This window comes from Solanum stenotomum, chromosome 10 (assembly GCF_019186545.1).
Source record: "Solanum stenotomum isolate F172 chromosome 10, ASM1918654v1, whole genome shotgun sequence".
NCBI lineage: Eukaryota > Viridiplantae > Streptophyta > Magnoliopsida > Solanales > Solanaceae > Solanum > Solanum stenotomum.
The window spans coordinates 5,403,130-5,422,677 of record NC_064291.1 but is presented as its reverse complement, the minus strand read 5'-3'; the positions used below and the strand labels follow the sequence as shown (position 1 = coordinate 5,422,677).

The following is a 19,548-nucleotide window of genomic DNA, read 5'->3' as shown; positions in this document are numbered from 1 at the left end:
ATTAAAAGTTTTTGTTTGATTAATTTGAATTCAGTCGAAATATTTTGTTTCAGAAGATATCACACTTTCTATTAAATATGACTTCATTTTCAAAGATTAAACCTATGGTCTAAAATGGTAAGCTTGTCAAGTTAGCGTGCTTCAAGTTGCTCAATTAAAAAAATGTTAGTTACGAGAGATGTTAAGAAAGTGTAAGAATAATTTTAAAAAATACTTTTTATTAAAAGGTGTAAAATATTTCTTATGAGACTGATAATATGAAGTATTAATTGAAAACAGATCTTGAAAATAACTTAAGAATTTATATATATAATAATAATTATGTAGAAACTTCACTAAATAAATATAAATAACAAATTTCAAATCCAACAGAATACATAACTAATTTGGAGAATTCAAATTCGAATCCACAAAATTCATATTCTAAATTCGTCTCCATTACTAACTATTGGAATTTGAAGCTCAAATCTCTAAATTGTCTTAATCCATGAAAAAAAAAGTGTTTTCTCCACCTCCATTTTGGTCTATGAAAGTTACATATTATTATTATTATTTATTTATTTTATTTCTTAATTTATTTTTTTATCTGTAACTTTCATACACCTAAAAGGACCCACGAGAAATGAAATAATAACGAGCTTTTGCGTCATTTAAATTTAAATTCCAAAATGTTTGAAGAAAAAAACGCATTTACTCATTTACTTTTAACTTAGAATCATAAAAATAAAATAAAAAACTTAAAGCATTATTCTTGACTGCAAATAAGGTTTTGGAATTCTAGTGTCACTAGCTCTATAATTACTATCCTAATCATATCACTAGTCTATGCATTAATTCTGTAAAAAAATAATAATCTATAATTAGACCAATTGTTATAACAACCTCAAGTTAATACTTCAATCATATCTGAATTTATATTCAAATATTTAATAAAGTATTTAATAAATTTATAAATATGTGTGTTATGTAAATTTCTATGATAAACATTAACTGACATACAACTTGATAAAAATGTTAATCTATATTGATAGTGTAAAAAATATTCGTAATGTTACTATATATATATATAGCTTGTTTGGCATTGCTGTTAAAAACTGCTTATTTTCATAAGCACTTTTTTTAAAATAGCTTTTCAGGAAAGTGCTTTTGAAAAAAAAAATTGTGTTTGACTAATCTTTTTTTAAAAGTATTTTTGAGAGTCAAATTACGATAAAAACAAGTATTAATACAGTTTTAATATTAAAATTATTTTATAGAGAGAAACTAGTTTAAAAACCTATTACAAAAATTAAATTAATTTTTTATTTTTATTAAATAAAAGTGTTCATTTTTAAATTTTCAATCAATATAATACATTTTTTTTTGAAGAGTTGGAATCTTTAATTGTTACTTTTTTCTTTTTTCTAATCTTGCAGAAAAATTGTTGTTACCTTTTTTTTTTTAATTATTAAATGGAACTTAACCAAGCATATGAAATATGTTTTTAGACTTGAAAAAAATAATTTTTTGCTTCTGTTTCTGCATTTTTTAAGAAGCGAAAATTTTTAGCTTCTTTCCAACAGCCGAAAAATTGCTTTTGCTTTCATTTAAAAGCATTTTTACAAATTTGTCAAATACTTAATTTTTAAAAAAGTAAATATTTTTGAGCTTCCAACAACAATGTCAAACAGGCTCTTAACTATTTTCAGATAGAACTAACATTATATTTTAGAGTTTGATCACCCATAAAATCTGGCACAATTGGTTCCATATTATTATAAAATATGGTCCTTTTTTGTTTGGCATTTAGTTGCTTAGTCCTTTCCAACTAATTAGCCTTTGTCTTAATCATCTATCATTGCCACCATTATCTTCCTAACCATTAGATAATTATTATGTGTACTTAAAAATGTAGATTATAATATTCTGAATTTAACTTGTGTACACATTGAATGTTCTTTTATAATTAATATAAAATTTACATTTTAAACTAATAAGACTACTGAATTTGGTTGAATTCATATATCGATTTCTAACTCTGCTCGATGTCTATTCATCTTTTTTCAAAGACCAATACATGAACTCTCTTAGGGGTAGTTTGGTAGAGTGTATTAGGAAGAATAACGCATGCATTAGCATTGTGTATTACTAGTACCTTGTTTGGTACTCTTTTCCAACCTATGTATAACTAATGCTTGCATTAGTTATACACTCTATTGTGTATTAAAGTGTGTATTGCTAATACCATGGATTTCTAGGTATTAGCAATGCAATGGTTTTAATGCATGCCTTAGATTAACTAATGACAAAACTACCCTCTATTAATAATAATAATAATAATAATAATNGCTTAGTCCTTTCCAACTAATTAGCCTTTGTCTTAATCATCTATCATTGCCACCATTATCTTCCTAACCATTAGATAATTATTATGTGTACTTAAAAATGTAGATTATAATATTCTGAATTTAACTTGTGTACACATTGAATGTTCTTTTATAATTAATATAAAATTTACATTATTTAAACTAATAAGACTACTGAATTTGGTTGAATTCATATGTCGATTTCTAACTCTGCTTGATGTCTATTCATCTTTTTTCAAAGATCAATACATGAGATCTCTTAAAATGAACAATTTCCTATAGGTTATACGTGTGTACATAAAATTTGTGACTTTTTTATTTGGACATAATACATAAATGTCTACTTATGCACATTTAGAGTAAATGACATAGATGTCAGTTGAGATCAAATTAAAAGACACATGTATGTATCTTTATTCTATTTGTTAGTGAATGAATAAAGAAGCACATTCTTTTGAATTTTTTTATTTATCTTTTACAAAAAGATTATTACAAAGAAAAAAGAAAATATAATACATCCTTAATATCCAAGAAGTTTTATGTATTTTAGAAAAAAATAAAAAGTATTTACTGAATGCATATGTTGTCCTTTTCTATTTCTTTTCTCAAAGGTGATATTGTCTAAAACACAAGGGACCACTAAATATATATGTCTTAAAATTTAACTCGATAAAAATTTACTTGCATCAAATATTTATATTCCGCCAATAAATATAAGACATATTCTTATTTAAATTTTGGTTAATTAAAATTAAATTTATTGAATCAACGTAAACATACGATAAAATAATTATTTAACATCAACTGATCCTCTGAGAGTTGACTTCTCACATCTATAATTTCTAAGAATAAAAATTTAGAAACCACCAAAAAAAGTAAATCATATTCTTATATTCAAGAATATTTTAAAATATTTGACTCCAATTTTTGTAATAAAATCAAACATGTTCTTGGATGATTTTAGCATAAATATTTACACATATGGCATCAAATTTAAGGACATTTTTTAATGTAAAAAAATAGCTTGGTCCACCTTAAGGAGATTAGGAATATCTTACCACAAAAGAATAAGTGATGTACGTGATCAAATTGGCAACCATCAACTTTGAGAAATTAAAGAAAAAATATCCTAACTTCCCTATGAAGAAAGCAAATTATTATTAATTGAAGTATAAAAAATTGCACAGCATTTTTTTCAAAAAAAAAAGAAGGCACAATACTTGCTAAGAATATTTGATGTATAAATATGGATCATTTTATGTTGGCTTAATACATATATACAGTTCCTTGAACATGAAAATATTAAATTCCATTTAAACACTCGAATTATAATTTGTTTCAATTAATTATTTGTATACGGTATATACAATAAAGTGTTTTCTATTGAACATTTTCTATTCATTTTTTTAAAAAAAAAATTCTCAAATGCATATTACATAAATAAATTAACTCCTTTAAATAAATATCTTCTTTAATTATATACATTAGCCTCCGTACGTTTCTTTCTTCCTTCCTTCCTTCCACACACCACTTTGAATATCAAAATAAAATTTCAAAAGATGATCTCAATGTCTCTTAATTAAGATTATGATGTAGTTGGGTTTTCAATGTTTAGTGTAATTAAAATTACTGCATATATATATGTATATATTTCTTTTGGCTACGTAAGCTATTGATGAGATCATTGTGTGATCTTCAACTTTAAAAACAAGATCCATCAATTACATATAATAAAATACATGTAAAAATTAAACCAGTTGGTAGTTGATTATGGATAATCTAAGGGTTAATTAGTGGTATACCACATCAGTAGAACGCTATAAAGAAAAATAATACTTACTCGTTCAAATTTATATGACATATTTTTCTTTTTTAGGCTACTTCGGAATGAATGTTATTTTTTTCTAATTAAAAATAACTTAATTTTAAAAAATTCTTTAACCCTTAATGAAATAATTTACAGTCAAAACAAATATCTAATTAAGGTTTTTTTAAACCACAAAAATAAAAAAAAAGGCTATTTTTCTCTTTCTTAAATTTTCTACCTGGTCAAACGGTGACACATAAATTGAAACGAACAGTATAAATTATAATAATCTTTTTAGCAATATATTGTTTTTAGCAATATATTTCAATAGTCAACCAAATGTGTATATATAATTGGTGATCTTTAGTTTCCACTAAAAAAATTGTAGTATAGGTTCATGTGGAGTGAGAACTAGCTAAGGTAGATAAATTTTCTCAATCTAGTGAAACATTAAAGTATTGAGATATGCTAGCATTATCTATATTAATTAAAAAAACCATTAATAGAAAAGCATTAATAATAGGGTATGTGCAAATATGGAACTATATAATATACTCTTACATGGATAGTTTTAAATTTTGGGGGATATGGAAGTAGCTTTCAAAAAAGTAAAATGGAAAAAATGTCCCCTCCACATTTGATTAGCTAGTTTCCAAGAGGGAGAGCTTACGAACCATCTTTTCAAGTCAGATAGCGAGTAAATATTTAACAATGAAATTAAATATATATTATCAATACCCTTCTCTTTAAAGTGCGAGGAAAGGTTCACCTATTGATTGTGTTATTGCACGCTCCTTGAGATAGACGTTAGCTTAAAAAAATCGTCACTTAACTAGCTAGTTCATTGTTGTTTAGAGACAAAAGTTATCCATCGCTAATTCCTATCATCAGAATTAGACCATGTAACATTGAATTTCTTTGGTAAAAACTAGTCCATATTATTGATGTTTCAAACACTAAACATAGGTAAAAAAAAACTATAGTAAAAAGACTTGAGCATAATATAATGTTACATATGTCCCACAAGAAATAAGCAAATTATGTAAAGACACAAAGCTAAAAATGTAGAGATGATAGTAATTTTGGTGGGCATTCTTCCTTTATCAACTCTTAAAACCATAGCTTCATATATTGGCAAACAATTTACTACTCCAAAACAAGCAATAAGAGTGTTGAGAAATAATCCATCAAAGTTTTCCCCTTTGTAATAACTCACCAATGCTTTGACTAATGCCATTAAATTGATCATTGATGTTGTTACTAATGGCACAAACATAGGGGAAGCAACTCCAAACTCGATAATTCCTCGATTGTACCTTGTAACTTGATCATGATCGACTACTTTACTTGTTACGTTGAATTTCTGAGTGACTATACCCATACGTTTCATTATGTACTCGATAATTCCAACAGGAAAGGATGATAACCCCCTTATAATCCACATTCTTTGGTCACTCCACCACCTCTGTAACGATCCTTGTGACGTTGATGCAAAATTTAAGCAATAATCTTGCATGTATGCTCCAAGAAATAGAAAAATATGCAACAAAGACCATGGACTAGAGATCTGAAAACAATATTATACAAAAATGTGAGCTAAGGAAATCATATTTTACAACACTTATAATAGTTCTTATGAAGATCTAATATCATGATTAGTATAAAAAAGAAGAAGCATTAATAGCACTTTTGGTCCTTGAGTGATTGGTAAATTCTTATTTTATTCCTTCTGATATCTAATTAAACACATTTAACCTTCAATTAATTGAAATGTACACTTCTGTTCACAAATTTATCATAATTATTATCCGTTTCAGTATGCAATTATTCGTACACTATGTTAAGCCGCCTGTATTATTATTTCACGTTTGATGGTAATATAGTTCTAAAAAGAGTCCAAATGCAACGTACTAATGAGACTAAAACACACATTTTAATTGATTAAAAGTTAAATTTATCTAGTCAAATATTTATACCAAAAATGATATCTTCAAAAAAAAAAAAAAAANGAGATTTGGGAGAGTGGTGAGCGAGATCTGGGAGAGGGGAGAGAGGAACGAAAATATATGTATATATACAATTTCTTCTCGCTTTATACAAACACAAATGCATTTTATACATTTCTGTTTGTATAAAAGCAAGAGAGGCGAGTGACAAAGAGAGCAAGCGAGAGAGGGAGAGTGGCGAGCGAGAGTTTGAGGGAGAGAGACGACTGGCAAACAGTTTGCTACAGGGCATAATTAAATCAAAGTGTGATTATACCAGTTAATTTGAATTAATAGTTTATCATTATGTACAATTATCCCTAGATAGTAATGGGTAAGGAGTGAATGGGCCAAAATGTATAGTGAATGTAACATTGGGCCATTATTGGGCCCAAATGCCCCATACCAAATGTAATTGGGCTGTTTTTTTTTATAAAGCCACTTCAAGGAGGCCCACAACCCATCTCTTCATTTGAATTAGCACCTCATTGAGTGATAGAGGTACATGTCCTAAAAATGCTGGCCTTTTAGGGTTGCAAACTATTGATTTCCAACCTTCACAATGAAGTTGATAACCAGTGTAAATGTCCTCCACCAACGATCCATATCTAAAGCCCATCTGCATATCTTTTGGTTGTTAGTATTGTCCACAACAACTTTTTTTGTGTTTTTTGCTATGATAAGAAGTGTAAAGACTTGTTTCGTTGTGATCGTGGAATAGTCAAGAGGTCATAATTCAAACTACGATACTATGAGGTTAGGTCATATTTGACTATTGCCCTCCTCCTAGCCATTGTAAATAGCGTTCAGTGACCACTTTTTCGACTGGATTTGGTTCATCCAACACATACACGTCATAGGCATTCTGCCTTTCTATATTTTATAGACTTGTATGTAACTATTGAGAGTGAAGATATTCAACATTCTGTAAATATTATCACCTCAAATGTTTGAATTTAACTCAAAGCTACCAATATGTAGAATCCCGATTTTTTAAAAAACAATAATTGTCCAGAGTTTCACTTGTGCAATGTCAAAACTCTAGGACAATGGCTATATTTCAATAATTGAGTATGTAGGTGGCTATTTCTGAAAGTTACCCCCTAACCACTTAGCGACACCTTTTTCAACTAGGGGCGGCGTAGAGGATAAGGTATGGATTCATTCAAACTCATATTTTTTATTCAGACCCTGTATACAACCAGTACAAATAACTAAATTTTGAATCTAATAAATCATGAGTTGTAGTAGAATTTTGAACTTGAACTTATATAGTTCAATTTCTAAACTCACCTTATGATGAAAGAGAAAAAGAACTAAGACTTGTACAACATACCTTGAAACCCCAATTAGTTTGGTTCTCATAGTTGACACTTGCCATTTGGTGAGCTTGCTCTAGAATAGTTTGGGCCTCAATGGGCTTGTTCACAACAAGATCTTGAATCATTCCTTGTTGCTCGAACGATGACGGCCCACCAAAGAAAGCCCGGCGTTTGAAAAAGCACTCGGTACCCAATAATTTGGGCCACAAAGCCCATCCATGCCCATTGGATTCGCATGGGCCAGAGCTTTAAATTCACTTGCATAGATATCGGCCCAATTAAGCCCATGAAATCGCTGCGGTGTTTGAACAAATGCTAAGTTGGACCAGAGAGATTGGTCCAAGAAGTAACATAAAGCCCGTTTAGGAGTTGATGGATCATTGGAGTACATGTCACAGTCCAATGTTAAGATTATAGGCCCATTTGTCATAATCCCCGACACTCGATGCTTCAAATATTAAAATAATAACAAAAAATAATTTAAATCAATTTTCAAAAGTATTCATATTGAGCATGAATTCATTCAACGAAGAAAAAAAAAATTGTCTCATCGTATCAGTTTGTGCGACATTATTTCCTAATTAATCATCCAATTGGAATGACTATATCTTAAAATAATTTAATCTTAAACTTCTTAGTTTTCCCTTAAATGAGAAACTTTTAGCGCCTCACAATTGTACGTGTATGTTTAAGGCAACAAGTATCAAATATTAGTAGAAATTAAATAGCGTCTACTGACATTTTCCAGTTATATTCTTGAAAAATAGTCATTGCTATGAAATTTCAAATTACACAAGTGAAACTACATGAGTGTATCTTAGAGTTTCATTTTGTGGAATTCGAAACGTTAGGACCATGACTATTTTTCAATTACAGAGATTGAAAAGTGGGCCCACCTCAAATTTTAAGATACCGGCTTACCAGAACATTAAGTGCCCCTGCTTTGAAATGGTGAGGGTAAGTATTGCTTTTCTGCCTGGAAATATAGACAAGATTTGGCATAAAAACATTTGTAATGTCTTTGTCTTTGTTGTTTGCCAATAAAACCTGCTTGAAGAATTTTGGGTAAAGAGGAGAGTGAGTTATATTATGAAAGGATTATACAATCATTATTCACTACCAAGTTATATTATAATATGTGTAATATACCTAGGCCTCATAAACAACCTAACAAAATCGGAGCCAGCCTTAAAGTTATACGAGTTCAATAAAAATTTAATAGTTTTGATTCAAACTTTATGTTTGTATCTAAAATTCATCTTATACGTATAGATTATAATCTATCTAGAATCTAGTAAACTAAAAGAAAGTATAACTCAAAAATCATAAATTACAAAGCATGAGTCTGCCTCTACAGCTTGATTAGCGACCTAATTGTATGAACATTTTTTTACATGTCAATGCTTATAAGATTAATACATTATACAAATCATATTAGTGTATAAAACTTAAACTCATTATAAAATAGTGAGTTCATCTAATATATATATATATATATATATATATATATATAGCTACCACAAATCAAATATGAATTCAAAAGCTTGATTAGTTTATGCGTTTTAAATTCTAAAAAATATATTTTATTTAGCATGCATAAATCATGTATACATATGTATTAAGTAGTTCTTAACTCACATATAGAATTTTGGCCAAAAATATTAAATTTCGCCGAACCCATTATTAAAACTTTAGTTTCGTTCTTGACAACGACAACAACATATCATATATGATCTTATAAAGTAAGGTTTGAGAAAAATAAGATATACACAGATCGATCTTATTTCTAGCTATCTTATACATAAATAAAAAATTATTTTCAATAAACTCTCGACTTAAAAAAACACAAACCTGAATAATAGAGGGGTGATGATGGGGAGTAAATCCATCTGATCAGGGGCGGCTCAACATAATTTGTGGCCTAAAGCCAAATTTTTATTAGAGGCCTTAAATCTATATAAATTTTATCTATATCTATTTATTTTTCTGAATTTCTATATGTAAATTACTACTTAATATCTTTTATATAAATGATTTTTCAAACATTTTTTTTTAATTATTAGTTTTAAGTAAGATTTTATCAATTCAACATTGAAAAACATCCTTTTATTGAGACAATTATTATATGAATTATTAACACAATTTTATAAGTAATAAGTTGATAAACTTTAAAGATAAGAGTTAGAATCATANAAATAAAAAATTATTTTCAATAAACTCTTGACTTAAAAAAACACAAACCAGAATAATAGAGGGATGATGATGGGGAGTAAATCCATCTGATGAATATTTGCTAAATAATAGAGGGATGATGATGGGGAGTAAATCCATCTGATGAATATTTGCTATAAGCTTCTTGTTCATCCTCATTGCTAATGTACTCTTCATTTACTTTTCCTCTCTCCACCACATTATTTATTCTAGTAATCATGTTTTCAGACATCAACTGCATGGATACATACAAAAATAATTATTGTTCATATATATTATTTTAAGATCAATTAATATACATTGATAACGTAAAAATATATTATATACTATCATATCAATATTAAAAATAGATATTATTTAAAGTTCAATTATTGCTCATATATGGCAAGTAATGAATGAACCAAACAAACTACTTCTACATATACTGTTTTTACTATTAGGGGAAAGAAAAATGTGGAACATTACGTGCTCCGGTTAGATAATCTGTTCCAAAAAGAATAATATATGTTTGATTTATATTTTCCTTTTTTTATGTTTTCATAAATTTTACTTAAGATATATTAAGATTATAAGTTTCAAATATTTTATACATGAGAAGAGACACAAGTACTCCTAGACTATAATCAAAATTTCAGCGACACATCTTAACTAAACTAAGGTCCTATTACCCCGAATTCATTTTTTTTTTTGTAATTTTGTACACCTTTTGACTTACGTGGCACACTCCATGACTTCACGCAGTTGAGGCGCATGGAAAATCTTTGGATGCCAAAATTTAAAAAGGTGTACAAAATTACAAAAATGTAAGTTTGAATAAGGTGCATCTATGAGATTTCGGTGTAGTCTAGGGGTACTTGTGCCTTAACCCTTTTATAATCGAACAATGTTATAGGAGTAACATATTTAAAATTACAAATTTTAAAAGTCTTTATTTCTTTTATGAACTTTGCCACAAGTCAAATCATGACAAACAAACTGAAACGCAACAAATATAAAATACCTTATTTTTATGCAATTGGGAATTTTCTGCATAATTATCAGAACTGAAATATGCATCTGGACACCTTTCCACTACTCCATTTTCCCTGCAAAACGGTAACCAGTGTGCACCAAATCTCGCGGCCTCCGCGAGAGCGAACATAGTAAGCTCCGATCCACCATCATCTGACACATAAATCGAGAGCTTCTCTGTCGGGTAATCATAAGCCAACACGGACAAAACTGTGTTGGCTACATTACCCGGTGGCTCCCTGTACGGATCTGCCGTACATATAAATACATCAAGTGCGGGAAAATCATCTTCAAAATTTTCGATCATTTCGGGGAATTGTTCACGCACTATAGGGCGCGTGCGGAAAGACTGAGAAGTGAACCACATAAAAGCTAAGATTATGTCAGAAATTAACATGAAGAGGGTAATTATGGTAATTAACATGGAGTGATAATTAAATAATTTTATTATATGGTGATAAAAGAGAGCCAAAATGGCAAAGATGTAAATAAGAGCAAATGCACGGTTGAGGTACATGCGTTTATGCATGATTTTGAAGGAGTGATAAGGGCCATTAACGGTAGTCGCGGTGGCGACAGCAGTTTCCATTTGTTGTGGTGCTATACTATATATATATATGATTTTAGATAGAAAAGTTCAAAGAAGATCGTTAAATTAATTTAGATCAATGTATTATGAGTTTGAGAAGTCCTACTATTTATAGAAGCTCTTACAAAAAATAGTACTCATAATTAAGTCATAGGTAGTAGGTAGAGGCTTGGAGATACCATTAATGATACGTTGAACCGTCTTCACCAAAAAAATTACTATATTGTTATGTATATCATAATAATAATAATAATAATAATAATAATAATTATGCATCTGATAAAATAATTTGGAGTTCACGATGTGAGTTCTCATAGATTAAATAAGATAGACTTGCTCGGATTATACTCAACTTTATTTCTGTTCTTAAAATTAGAAATTCGAGTCACCCAATAAACAAAAAAGATGGAAACTCTTAAAAATAATAAAATAATTTTTGTGATGTAATAGCCAGCATAACGGCCAGAATTAAATCATGCATGACTTCAAGACTGGTGAATATGATGGTCATGCATGAGTTCACACTATATATGATTAAATCATCCCAAATTATTTTTTTCTATTTTACTCTTAATGTATGCTGTTTATATATTTATTTTTTTGGTTGATGTACTGACGAATAATCTTATCTAATATTGTATCATCGTAAATTCACATTATCATCTACTTTAAGTCATTTTTTTGTGACTCCCTATATATTTCACCATGGATGACAAACTCTCTATGACCAATTATACATATATGTTCTTGGTTTTTAACCAGAAATAGCATATATATATATAATGAACTTTTTACACTCAAGTGTTATCTTAACCTACATATTATATAATTTATAGCATGTTACTAATAATTCCTACTCCCATTTATTCTAAGAAAACAAATCAATATTATTAATTAAACGAGTTATGTTATTAGTTACAATTACCTTTTAAATGACTTGATGGTGTAACTATATTATGCACTATGTTACATAAAACTTAAAACTTGGTAGAGTGTATTAAAAAAAAAAAATGCATCAACCTTGTGGATTACTAGTATTTTGTTTGGTACTTTTTTCCAACCTATGTACAAATAATGATTGCATTAATTATACACCCTATTGTATTAAGGTGTGTATTGTTAATACCATGGATTTATATGTATTAACAATGCAATGATTTTAATGCATGCATTCAATTGCCCCTCAATACATTTTTTATATCTTTTCCATTATAATAGTGAAGGGTATCTTTGCAAAGAATATTTTAATGCAATGCATTCTATTTTTAATGCATCAAAGTGATCAAACTAAACATGCATAAAAATAATCTATGTATAATTAATGCAAGCATAACTAATACATGCATTGCTAATGCAAGCATTACTAATACACTCTATTTAACATTATTTTTATAAACCCTACCAAACGACCCCTTAAAATAATAAGTATTCGTATCAAGGTAAACTCGGAAGAATGATAAAGATGAAAATATGTTAAATATTCATCCGCATACGATGTTTAATAAAAATATGAAAAGAAAAAGAAAAGAACTATCCGAGTCCATAGAACCCACTATGTGTCTTTAAGAAATTTAATTCCCTTAAGTATCGGAGGTTGTAGATTAATTCCTCCCAAGATAAAACAAATTAACCATTAAAGAAATAGTGGCACCTCAAACTTCGATAATTTCAACGAACTCAAAAAGATAGCAACGAATCACATACACGATTAATTTTGTTTGTAAGAAATGTATGCAAAAGAAGAGAAGAATTCAATGCTGAAAAATGAGAAAAAAACTTTCTATTTATAGCCAACAAATGGTAAAAGATCACAAGTTTTTGAAAAAAGGACAACCTTTAAGAAAGGTCATAACCCTTTGAAAAAGGCACAACCTTTTAAACTGTCACAACCCTTTAGAAAAGACACAACTTTTCATTGAGGTCACAACCCTTCGGCAAAGTCACAACTCTTCATTTCCTATTCATACCTTTAAAACCCTACCAAACCATATGAATATGCAATTGTTAAGTGACAAAATGAGGTGAGAATGCATTTAAATCAAACAAATTTAAGCGATAAACGCGTATATATAGAATATACGCCTCATATACTTATTGATTTTACATAAACACTAGATGTAAGTAAGTTTTTCCTGTTGCAACAACCCCACTTGAGTAAGTACAACCACAGAGATAAAACAACCAAACTTCCACCAGAATCATTAAATTACATATACACAAGCTTCTAATACTAACTCCACTATTTGCTTGTTGTCAAGCTTATTCAACAAGACGACAGAATCTCATCCTCTAAGCGTTATTATTGAAGATTGCAGATGCCTGTTGGCAGTCAACAAGGCCGAAACTTTTTAAGAAATGAAGGTCACAATTGGGAAAACACGATCAAGGACGAAATGGAGTCTTCGCTCCTGACAGATGTAAGTAATGTAGCTTATGAGCGGTTTTCATGTTGAAGTAGTTGTTTCACTTTCTAAACAAGATGGCGATTTGGTTCTTGCACTGAAACTTTTCATGTCTTGACTAGAACAAATGAAGATCCTCTTCGCGATGTTGCAGAACTCTCTGTGAATAATTGAGCACCATATTATGATATGCAAAGTATGAGAGATCTTACATGTAGCTATAATATAATTCACAGGCAGAGCTAGCTTATGAGTTTATGGATCACATGTATTATACGTATTAAGAAATTTACTTGAGGTCGTTGTAGGAACCCAATTATTTTTATATATTAACTTGAGGTCGTTGTAGGAACTCATAAACCTTAAATCCTGGATTCGCATATGAGCTACATACTTTTAATTTTAAGTTGTAAATGGAGAAAGAAACACTTACGGCCAAGGATAATCGCCCATAAGCATCATATCACCTTCATCGTCTGTAAAAACGATCTCCCATTTATTTCGTGCGTGGAGCTCTTCCTGGATATCGAACATCTCTTCGAGTTCCTTTAGGAGCTCATCGTATCCACTCAGTTTTGTTAAATCCACAGCACGTCCCACAGCTACGCCTTGCATTTGAACCTTCTCAAGGAATTCATGTAAGCTAAAAAAGTATTTTTATTTCTATTGACGTCTTTGGAGTAGTAACGAACATGGAAAAACACAATTTACTTTCTCGTTTTGGTTTTCATACCTTGGTGCGAGTTCTGGTGGAAGAAATCTGCTTGATGTGAACCTCCTTTGGTGGCAGATTCAGCTGCTCTTGCTTCTGATCTTCGGTATCTCTTGAAAGGCCAGAGTTGTCTTCTGAATCACCAGCAGAAGTTGTGTTTCCAGAGCACCCTTCAGCAGAGCCATCAGAATTGTTGGCTGGTTCTAGAGGCGGATTCTCATTAACAGAACCAAATGAGGGACATTTCAAGTCAATACCAAACAATCTACAGGATGTAATTGTATCACGTTTTCTCTCATCGTCTAGGCAAGGAAGCAGGAGATCGTTCTGCTTTCCGAATTGTGAGGACGCCAAGCTTGGAAAAGCAGGCCGAGGTGAAGCACTTTTACTGCCTTCTGTCTCATCCAAAAGCATATTCAAAGAAGCACTTACTTTAGAAGCTGACCAAATTCCATCTTCATGAGCCTTAAAAGTACTGTTGGTAGTTGAATGTGTTTGTGAAGTATGCAAAGAAAATGGATTATCACTACTTTGTCCTTCAATAACGGGGTTAAATTGCGTTGAAGGAATCCAAGCGGCTAGTGCAGCTGCAGGGACAGGTTCTAGCAGGAAAATAACGGAATAATAATCAAGAAAATGAAAATAGAAAACTAAATAGGATGACTAAAAAGACATGCCATGGATTATGAATATGCTTGTTTCCACCTGAAGTTTTGGGTTCGTTATGTGCTCGATGCCTTTTATTCTTCACCCCCATTGGTGGAACGAGAGGAGTAGCGACTGACGCCACAAATGGTTCAATGTCCCAAGGAGAAACTCTGTCAGGTCTTGAAACAGATGCAGGCTCATCCCATTGAACCTGGAAAGATGGAAGAAAAATAATGAAATTTTACATCAATCCAAATGTATTGATTCATTCAATGTCGACAACAACCAAATTATATCCACCTTCAATGATCGCCATTTTGAATCTTTCCACTGTGAGGAACTATCTTCAACTCCTACTATGGTACCTGTAAATCTGGGAAATTACGAAGGAACAACCGAAGAAAAAAGATAATAGAGATCAGAAATGCAGTATACTGAGAAACTTTATACGGTAGAGAAACATCTCGTTAATTCGAGCTTCAATAAAGTTGATGTTTTACCACCTTTTCTCAGGAATCTCTTCCCCTTCAAAATTCATCTTGAATCTCATGCCAACTGAATACCGATGCTTAACAGCCTCAAGATATTTGTTTAGGCCTACGATAAACTGACTTGTTCTGAAGATTTTCCACACACAACATTGAGAACATAGGCAACATTTAGCATATTCTCACCCAAAAAAAAAAAACAAACTAATTTCAACATTGCTGAAAGGACATAATAAGGGCAGCCCGGTGCATTAAGCTCCCGCTATGCGAGAGGTCCAAGGAAGTGCCGGACCACAAGAGTCTATTGTATGCAGCCTTACCCTGCATTTCTGCAAGAGGTTGTTTCCACAGCTTGAATCCATGACCTCTTGGTCACATGGTAACAATTTTACCAATTGCGCCAAGGCTCCCCTTGACATCTAAAGTTCAATCTTTTAAGAAAAGAGATGCATAAGAGAAACCTCGGTTTGTAATAAACAACAAACATAGTCTGGGTCGTCACAGCATGAGATGCAGTAGCTAACACTCCTAGGTGCATGCTCTGATTTGAAATCACTGATTGTGGCATTGAGCTCGGTTGGCGAGCAAGTCGTCTAATTCCTATTCGGACTTCACCTTTGTCCCTCCTAAACACGACATATTTGCAGAACATAATGAATAAATAGTGATAATTGTGATGAATATGATAGATTTAAAGCGCAATAGACAAATAAGCACCAGATATAAACCTCAAGAATACAAAAGAATCCCCTGTAACTAATCTCTTCGAGGAAACAAAGGTACTCCACCCTGTGGTAAGTAAATGCCTCCGGGGTTGGCCTGTTAGTCAAGAATCAAGAGTGAGCACTTGGGCCATATAACAATTTGATAAAGTGTCATCGCTATCATCTTTTTGTTGTTGTCAAACCAAATTGGACACTACGAGTTGTCAAATAATTACCTCTAAATATATGTTTAAAGTGCCACTCGAAGCCATGAAGGTCCTTGGCGACCAATTCCTGTGCTGGAGTCGTTTGGTTCATGTCCTGCATTAAAAATTATAGCATCACAAAATCGACAGGTAATGCATCATTTTCTCAAAATGGACAGACTATAGAATGTAACAACAAAGGATCAAATATATTACCAGGGGAGGTAGGCATTCGTTAGCATGTTTCCTGAGAATGGAAAATCCACCGTGAGTGCTCGTATCAGATGCAGTTAGAACCTTGCAGAAGAAATGAACTTTGGGCCTCGGAGGCTCGGGCAGGGACGGATCAGGACTAGTCGGCTCAACTTGCTAAATTGGATGAAAGCAATTATAGGAAAATTGGCCAACAGAACATAAAAGACCAAGTGAACACAACAGAGTTTCATACAAGCAAGAAAGTAGGTTCTTTAAGTTCTTACCTCTGCTTCGGGCAACAAAGCAATCTTCGCATAAACCTCATCAGTATCTTGCTCAGCCTACAACGAATTTTCAATGAGAAAGTCCTCATTATAACTTCTTTTTTCTTCAGAAATAACCTAGAATTAGCTATACGAACTTCGTCGCTAATCTACGTCTAAATAGCTCGTAGCTAACAAAATTATTTGATTGTAGTTCAACTACAAAATTTGTTTGTTGCTAATTCTTGTTTTTTTTTAGTAGTTTATATATGCATGAACCTAATACATAGAAACATTACTGTTTAACTAAAACAAGAAAACGGTGAAAGTACAGCTAATTACCAGAAGTTGAATGTGAAGAACGCGACAAAGGATCTTTGGTTGCAGATTGAACAATGGTATTCTCTGATTCAGCTCCTGATTTGTTGATGCCTCCAACTATCCATACCACAAAATCAAACTCAGAAACAAACAACAATAACGAATATGGCAAAGGGACACATATTCTCATAATGTATTTGATATAGAGCAACTTTATCCTCCGTTTCAAAAGTGTCTCGTTCGTAACTATGCTGGTAGCCAAATGGCCCAGAGTTGCCATTGTTGGCTAATGGAAACCGTTTTCCCTATTAAAAATTTTGGTTTATTTTATATGACCAAAAAAATGCCACCTATTAATAATTAAAATTGCTCAAGATGAAATCTACCATTGCCCGTGCAATTCGTTGAGTTGGAAATCTATTATTTGTACTTATTTGGTGAATCTTTTACACATATACAGGGTTCTGAACAAAAATTGCTGGTTTAGATCAGCCTATAACTTATGCACCACATCCGCTTGTTGGGGCCCCACTAAATCCAAATTTCCAACCGAACAATCTAGTAAGCACTCCATAACAAAGGCGATTTCATACCAAGTAGAGCTCCATCACGAGACCTTTGGTTAAGTACGAAAGGAGTACGTATCACTCCACCACAAACCTTGTTACTTCTGCCTCTGATTCAAAACCAAATTAATTCCTCTAATACCCACATTGGGACCACTTAATCCGCATTCACACTTGAAAGTCTAGTAAAGTGCTCACTAACAAAGGCAACTCCATGCCCAACAGAGCTCAAACACGAGACCTCTTGTTGTTAAGGATGAAATGTGTACTTACCACACCACCATTGTTAGTTCCACCTCTGATTCAAACCAAAACTGAAACAAATTTATACCTACACTACCTGCATTGGGACCACTAAATCCGCATTCACACTGGAAAGTACCTTAAATCACTCCTTAACAAAGGTAACTCCGTATTCAACAGAGGTGAATACGAGACCTCTAGTTAAATCCGAAAGAGTACATATCACTCCACCACAACCCTCCTAACTTCCTCTACTGATATAAAACCAAACTTGAAACAAAAAGAAGAAAAAAAAACATACTTGTTCCATGTGACCTTGTGGGAAATAGTAAACCCTTTCTTCATTTTTTGGAACATCAACTAATGGACCTGCACACAATCTCCATAACTCTTGGTACAATTCATTTTCACCTGAAACTTTTTCCAAAAACAAATTCAAAAGTAAACATTTTTACAAAAAAAAAAAAAAAACTGAATTCTTTAATAATACCCCACAAAAATTAAAAAAATAAATAAAAATCAAACCTTCAGCTGCTGAGAAATTGTGTTGCTGATGCTGCTGGTTTGAATTAAAATACCCTTTATTCTCCATTAAAATGGAATTCTGAATCAGAAATCTACAATGGCTCAAAAATTCCTTAACCTTTTGTAGGCAAAATTAACTTCATTTCTCTACATGGGTATCAATTTTTTTGGCAATAGATGTTCTTGAACTATATATAATGAAACAAAATCTAAAAAAACTATGACTAAAAGTTTGTATCTTTGTCACAAATGAAAATTAGATACAATTTTAGAATTAGGAACTCTAAATCTTGCATTTACACAGGAATAAATTTCTTAGTAATAATAAATAGAGTTAAAAAGAAAAAAAAAATTGCATATTTGGACACCCTTTAAAACGGAGGAGTTCAAGCTGAAAACTTTTCTAATTCCGCCGGCGGTAACGGAAGCTGCCGGTGATCGGTGATAGTAACGGGCCGTTCAAAAACAGAGCTTTTTCTTGCTGTTTCAGAGAAGTAGATATACAGTGTATAATTAAAGCATGTGTTTTGGTTTAAAGTTACTATATAAGTGCTTCGAAAAGCGTGTGAGGGTAGTTTTGTCAATTTGATATAATATATAAATATTTCTTTTAACTTGTCACCGGATAGCATTTATATAACTATATAAGTAGACATACAAATTCTACGTGACATAATACAATTAATTTTATGCAAATTGTTGTATAAGACACCACTCACGATGTTACATATTCAGAGTTATATATAAGTTAAAGTGTCTATGCGCACAAAAAAATTAGAGGGTTAAAGAGTTATATATAAGTTTACGTTTATGTATTATATCTATTAATTTTGATACAAAAATAGGGTGAATCCAACGACGTCTACTTAAATTCACAAGTAAATTTTATTTAGATATTCTTATTTTTATAATAATTTATTCCGATTTAAACATCTGAACATATAATAAAATGCTCATGTTAGACACCTTCGGCTCATATTTTAGAAAAAATATATGCATGCATTC

General features: G+C 31.3%; 1 protein-coding gene and 1 pseudogene across 1 annotated transcript; both read right to left on the bottom strand.

The window, feature by feature from the left end:
• Window positions 1-5,161: 5,161 nt before the first annotated feature.
• On the bottom strand, window positions 5,162-11,270 carry LOC125841759 (cellulose synthase-like protein G3; annotated as a pseudogene).
• Window positions 11,271-13,302: 2,032 nt separating this feature from the next.
• Window positions 13,303-19,039, bottom strand: LOC125842194 (auxin response factor 9-like). The gene is made up of 14 exons (XM_049521432.1): window positions 18,544-19,039; window positions 18,320-18,435; window positions 17,231-17,326; window positions 16,910-16,966; window positions 16,647-16,799; window positions 16,461-16,545; window positions 16,249-16,339; window positions 15,982-16,146; window positions 15,536-15,649; window positions 15,333-15,405; window positions 15,090-15,243; window positions 14,406-14,986; window positions 14,106-14,293; window positions 13,303-13,832 (listed from the first exon to the last, which is right to left on the bottom strand). The coding sequence occupies exons 1-14, from the start codon at window positions 18,608-18,610 to the stop codon at window positions 13,715-13,717; spliced, it is 2,058 nt and encodes a 685-aa protein (XP_049377389.1). The 5' UTR covers window positions 18,611-19,039; the 3' UTR covers window positions 13,303-13,714.
• Window positions 19,040-19,548: the final 509 nt, after the last annotated feature.

What these genes read in the sequence shown, in the direction of transcription:
- LOC125842194 (XM_049521432.1), bottom strand. Translation starts at nt 18,610, where the DNA reads ATGGAGAATAAAGGGTATTTTAATTCAAACCAGCAGCATCAGCAACAC. An exon ending in CACAAGGTCACATGGAACAA is followed by an intron (nt 17,327 to 18,319) that starts GTATGTTTTTTT and finishes TGGTATGGATAG; the next exon opens with TTGGAGGCATCAACAAATCA. An exon ending in GATTCTTTTGTATTCTTGAG is followed by an intron (nt 16,147 to 16,248) that starts GTTTATATCTGG and finishes TGTCGTGTTTAG; the next exon opens with GAGGGACAAAGGTGAAGTCC.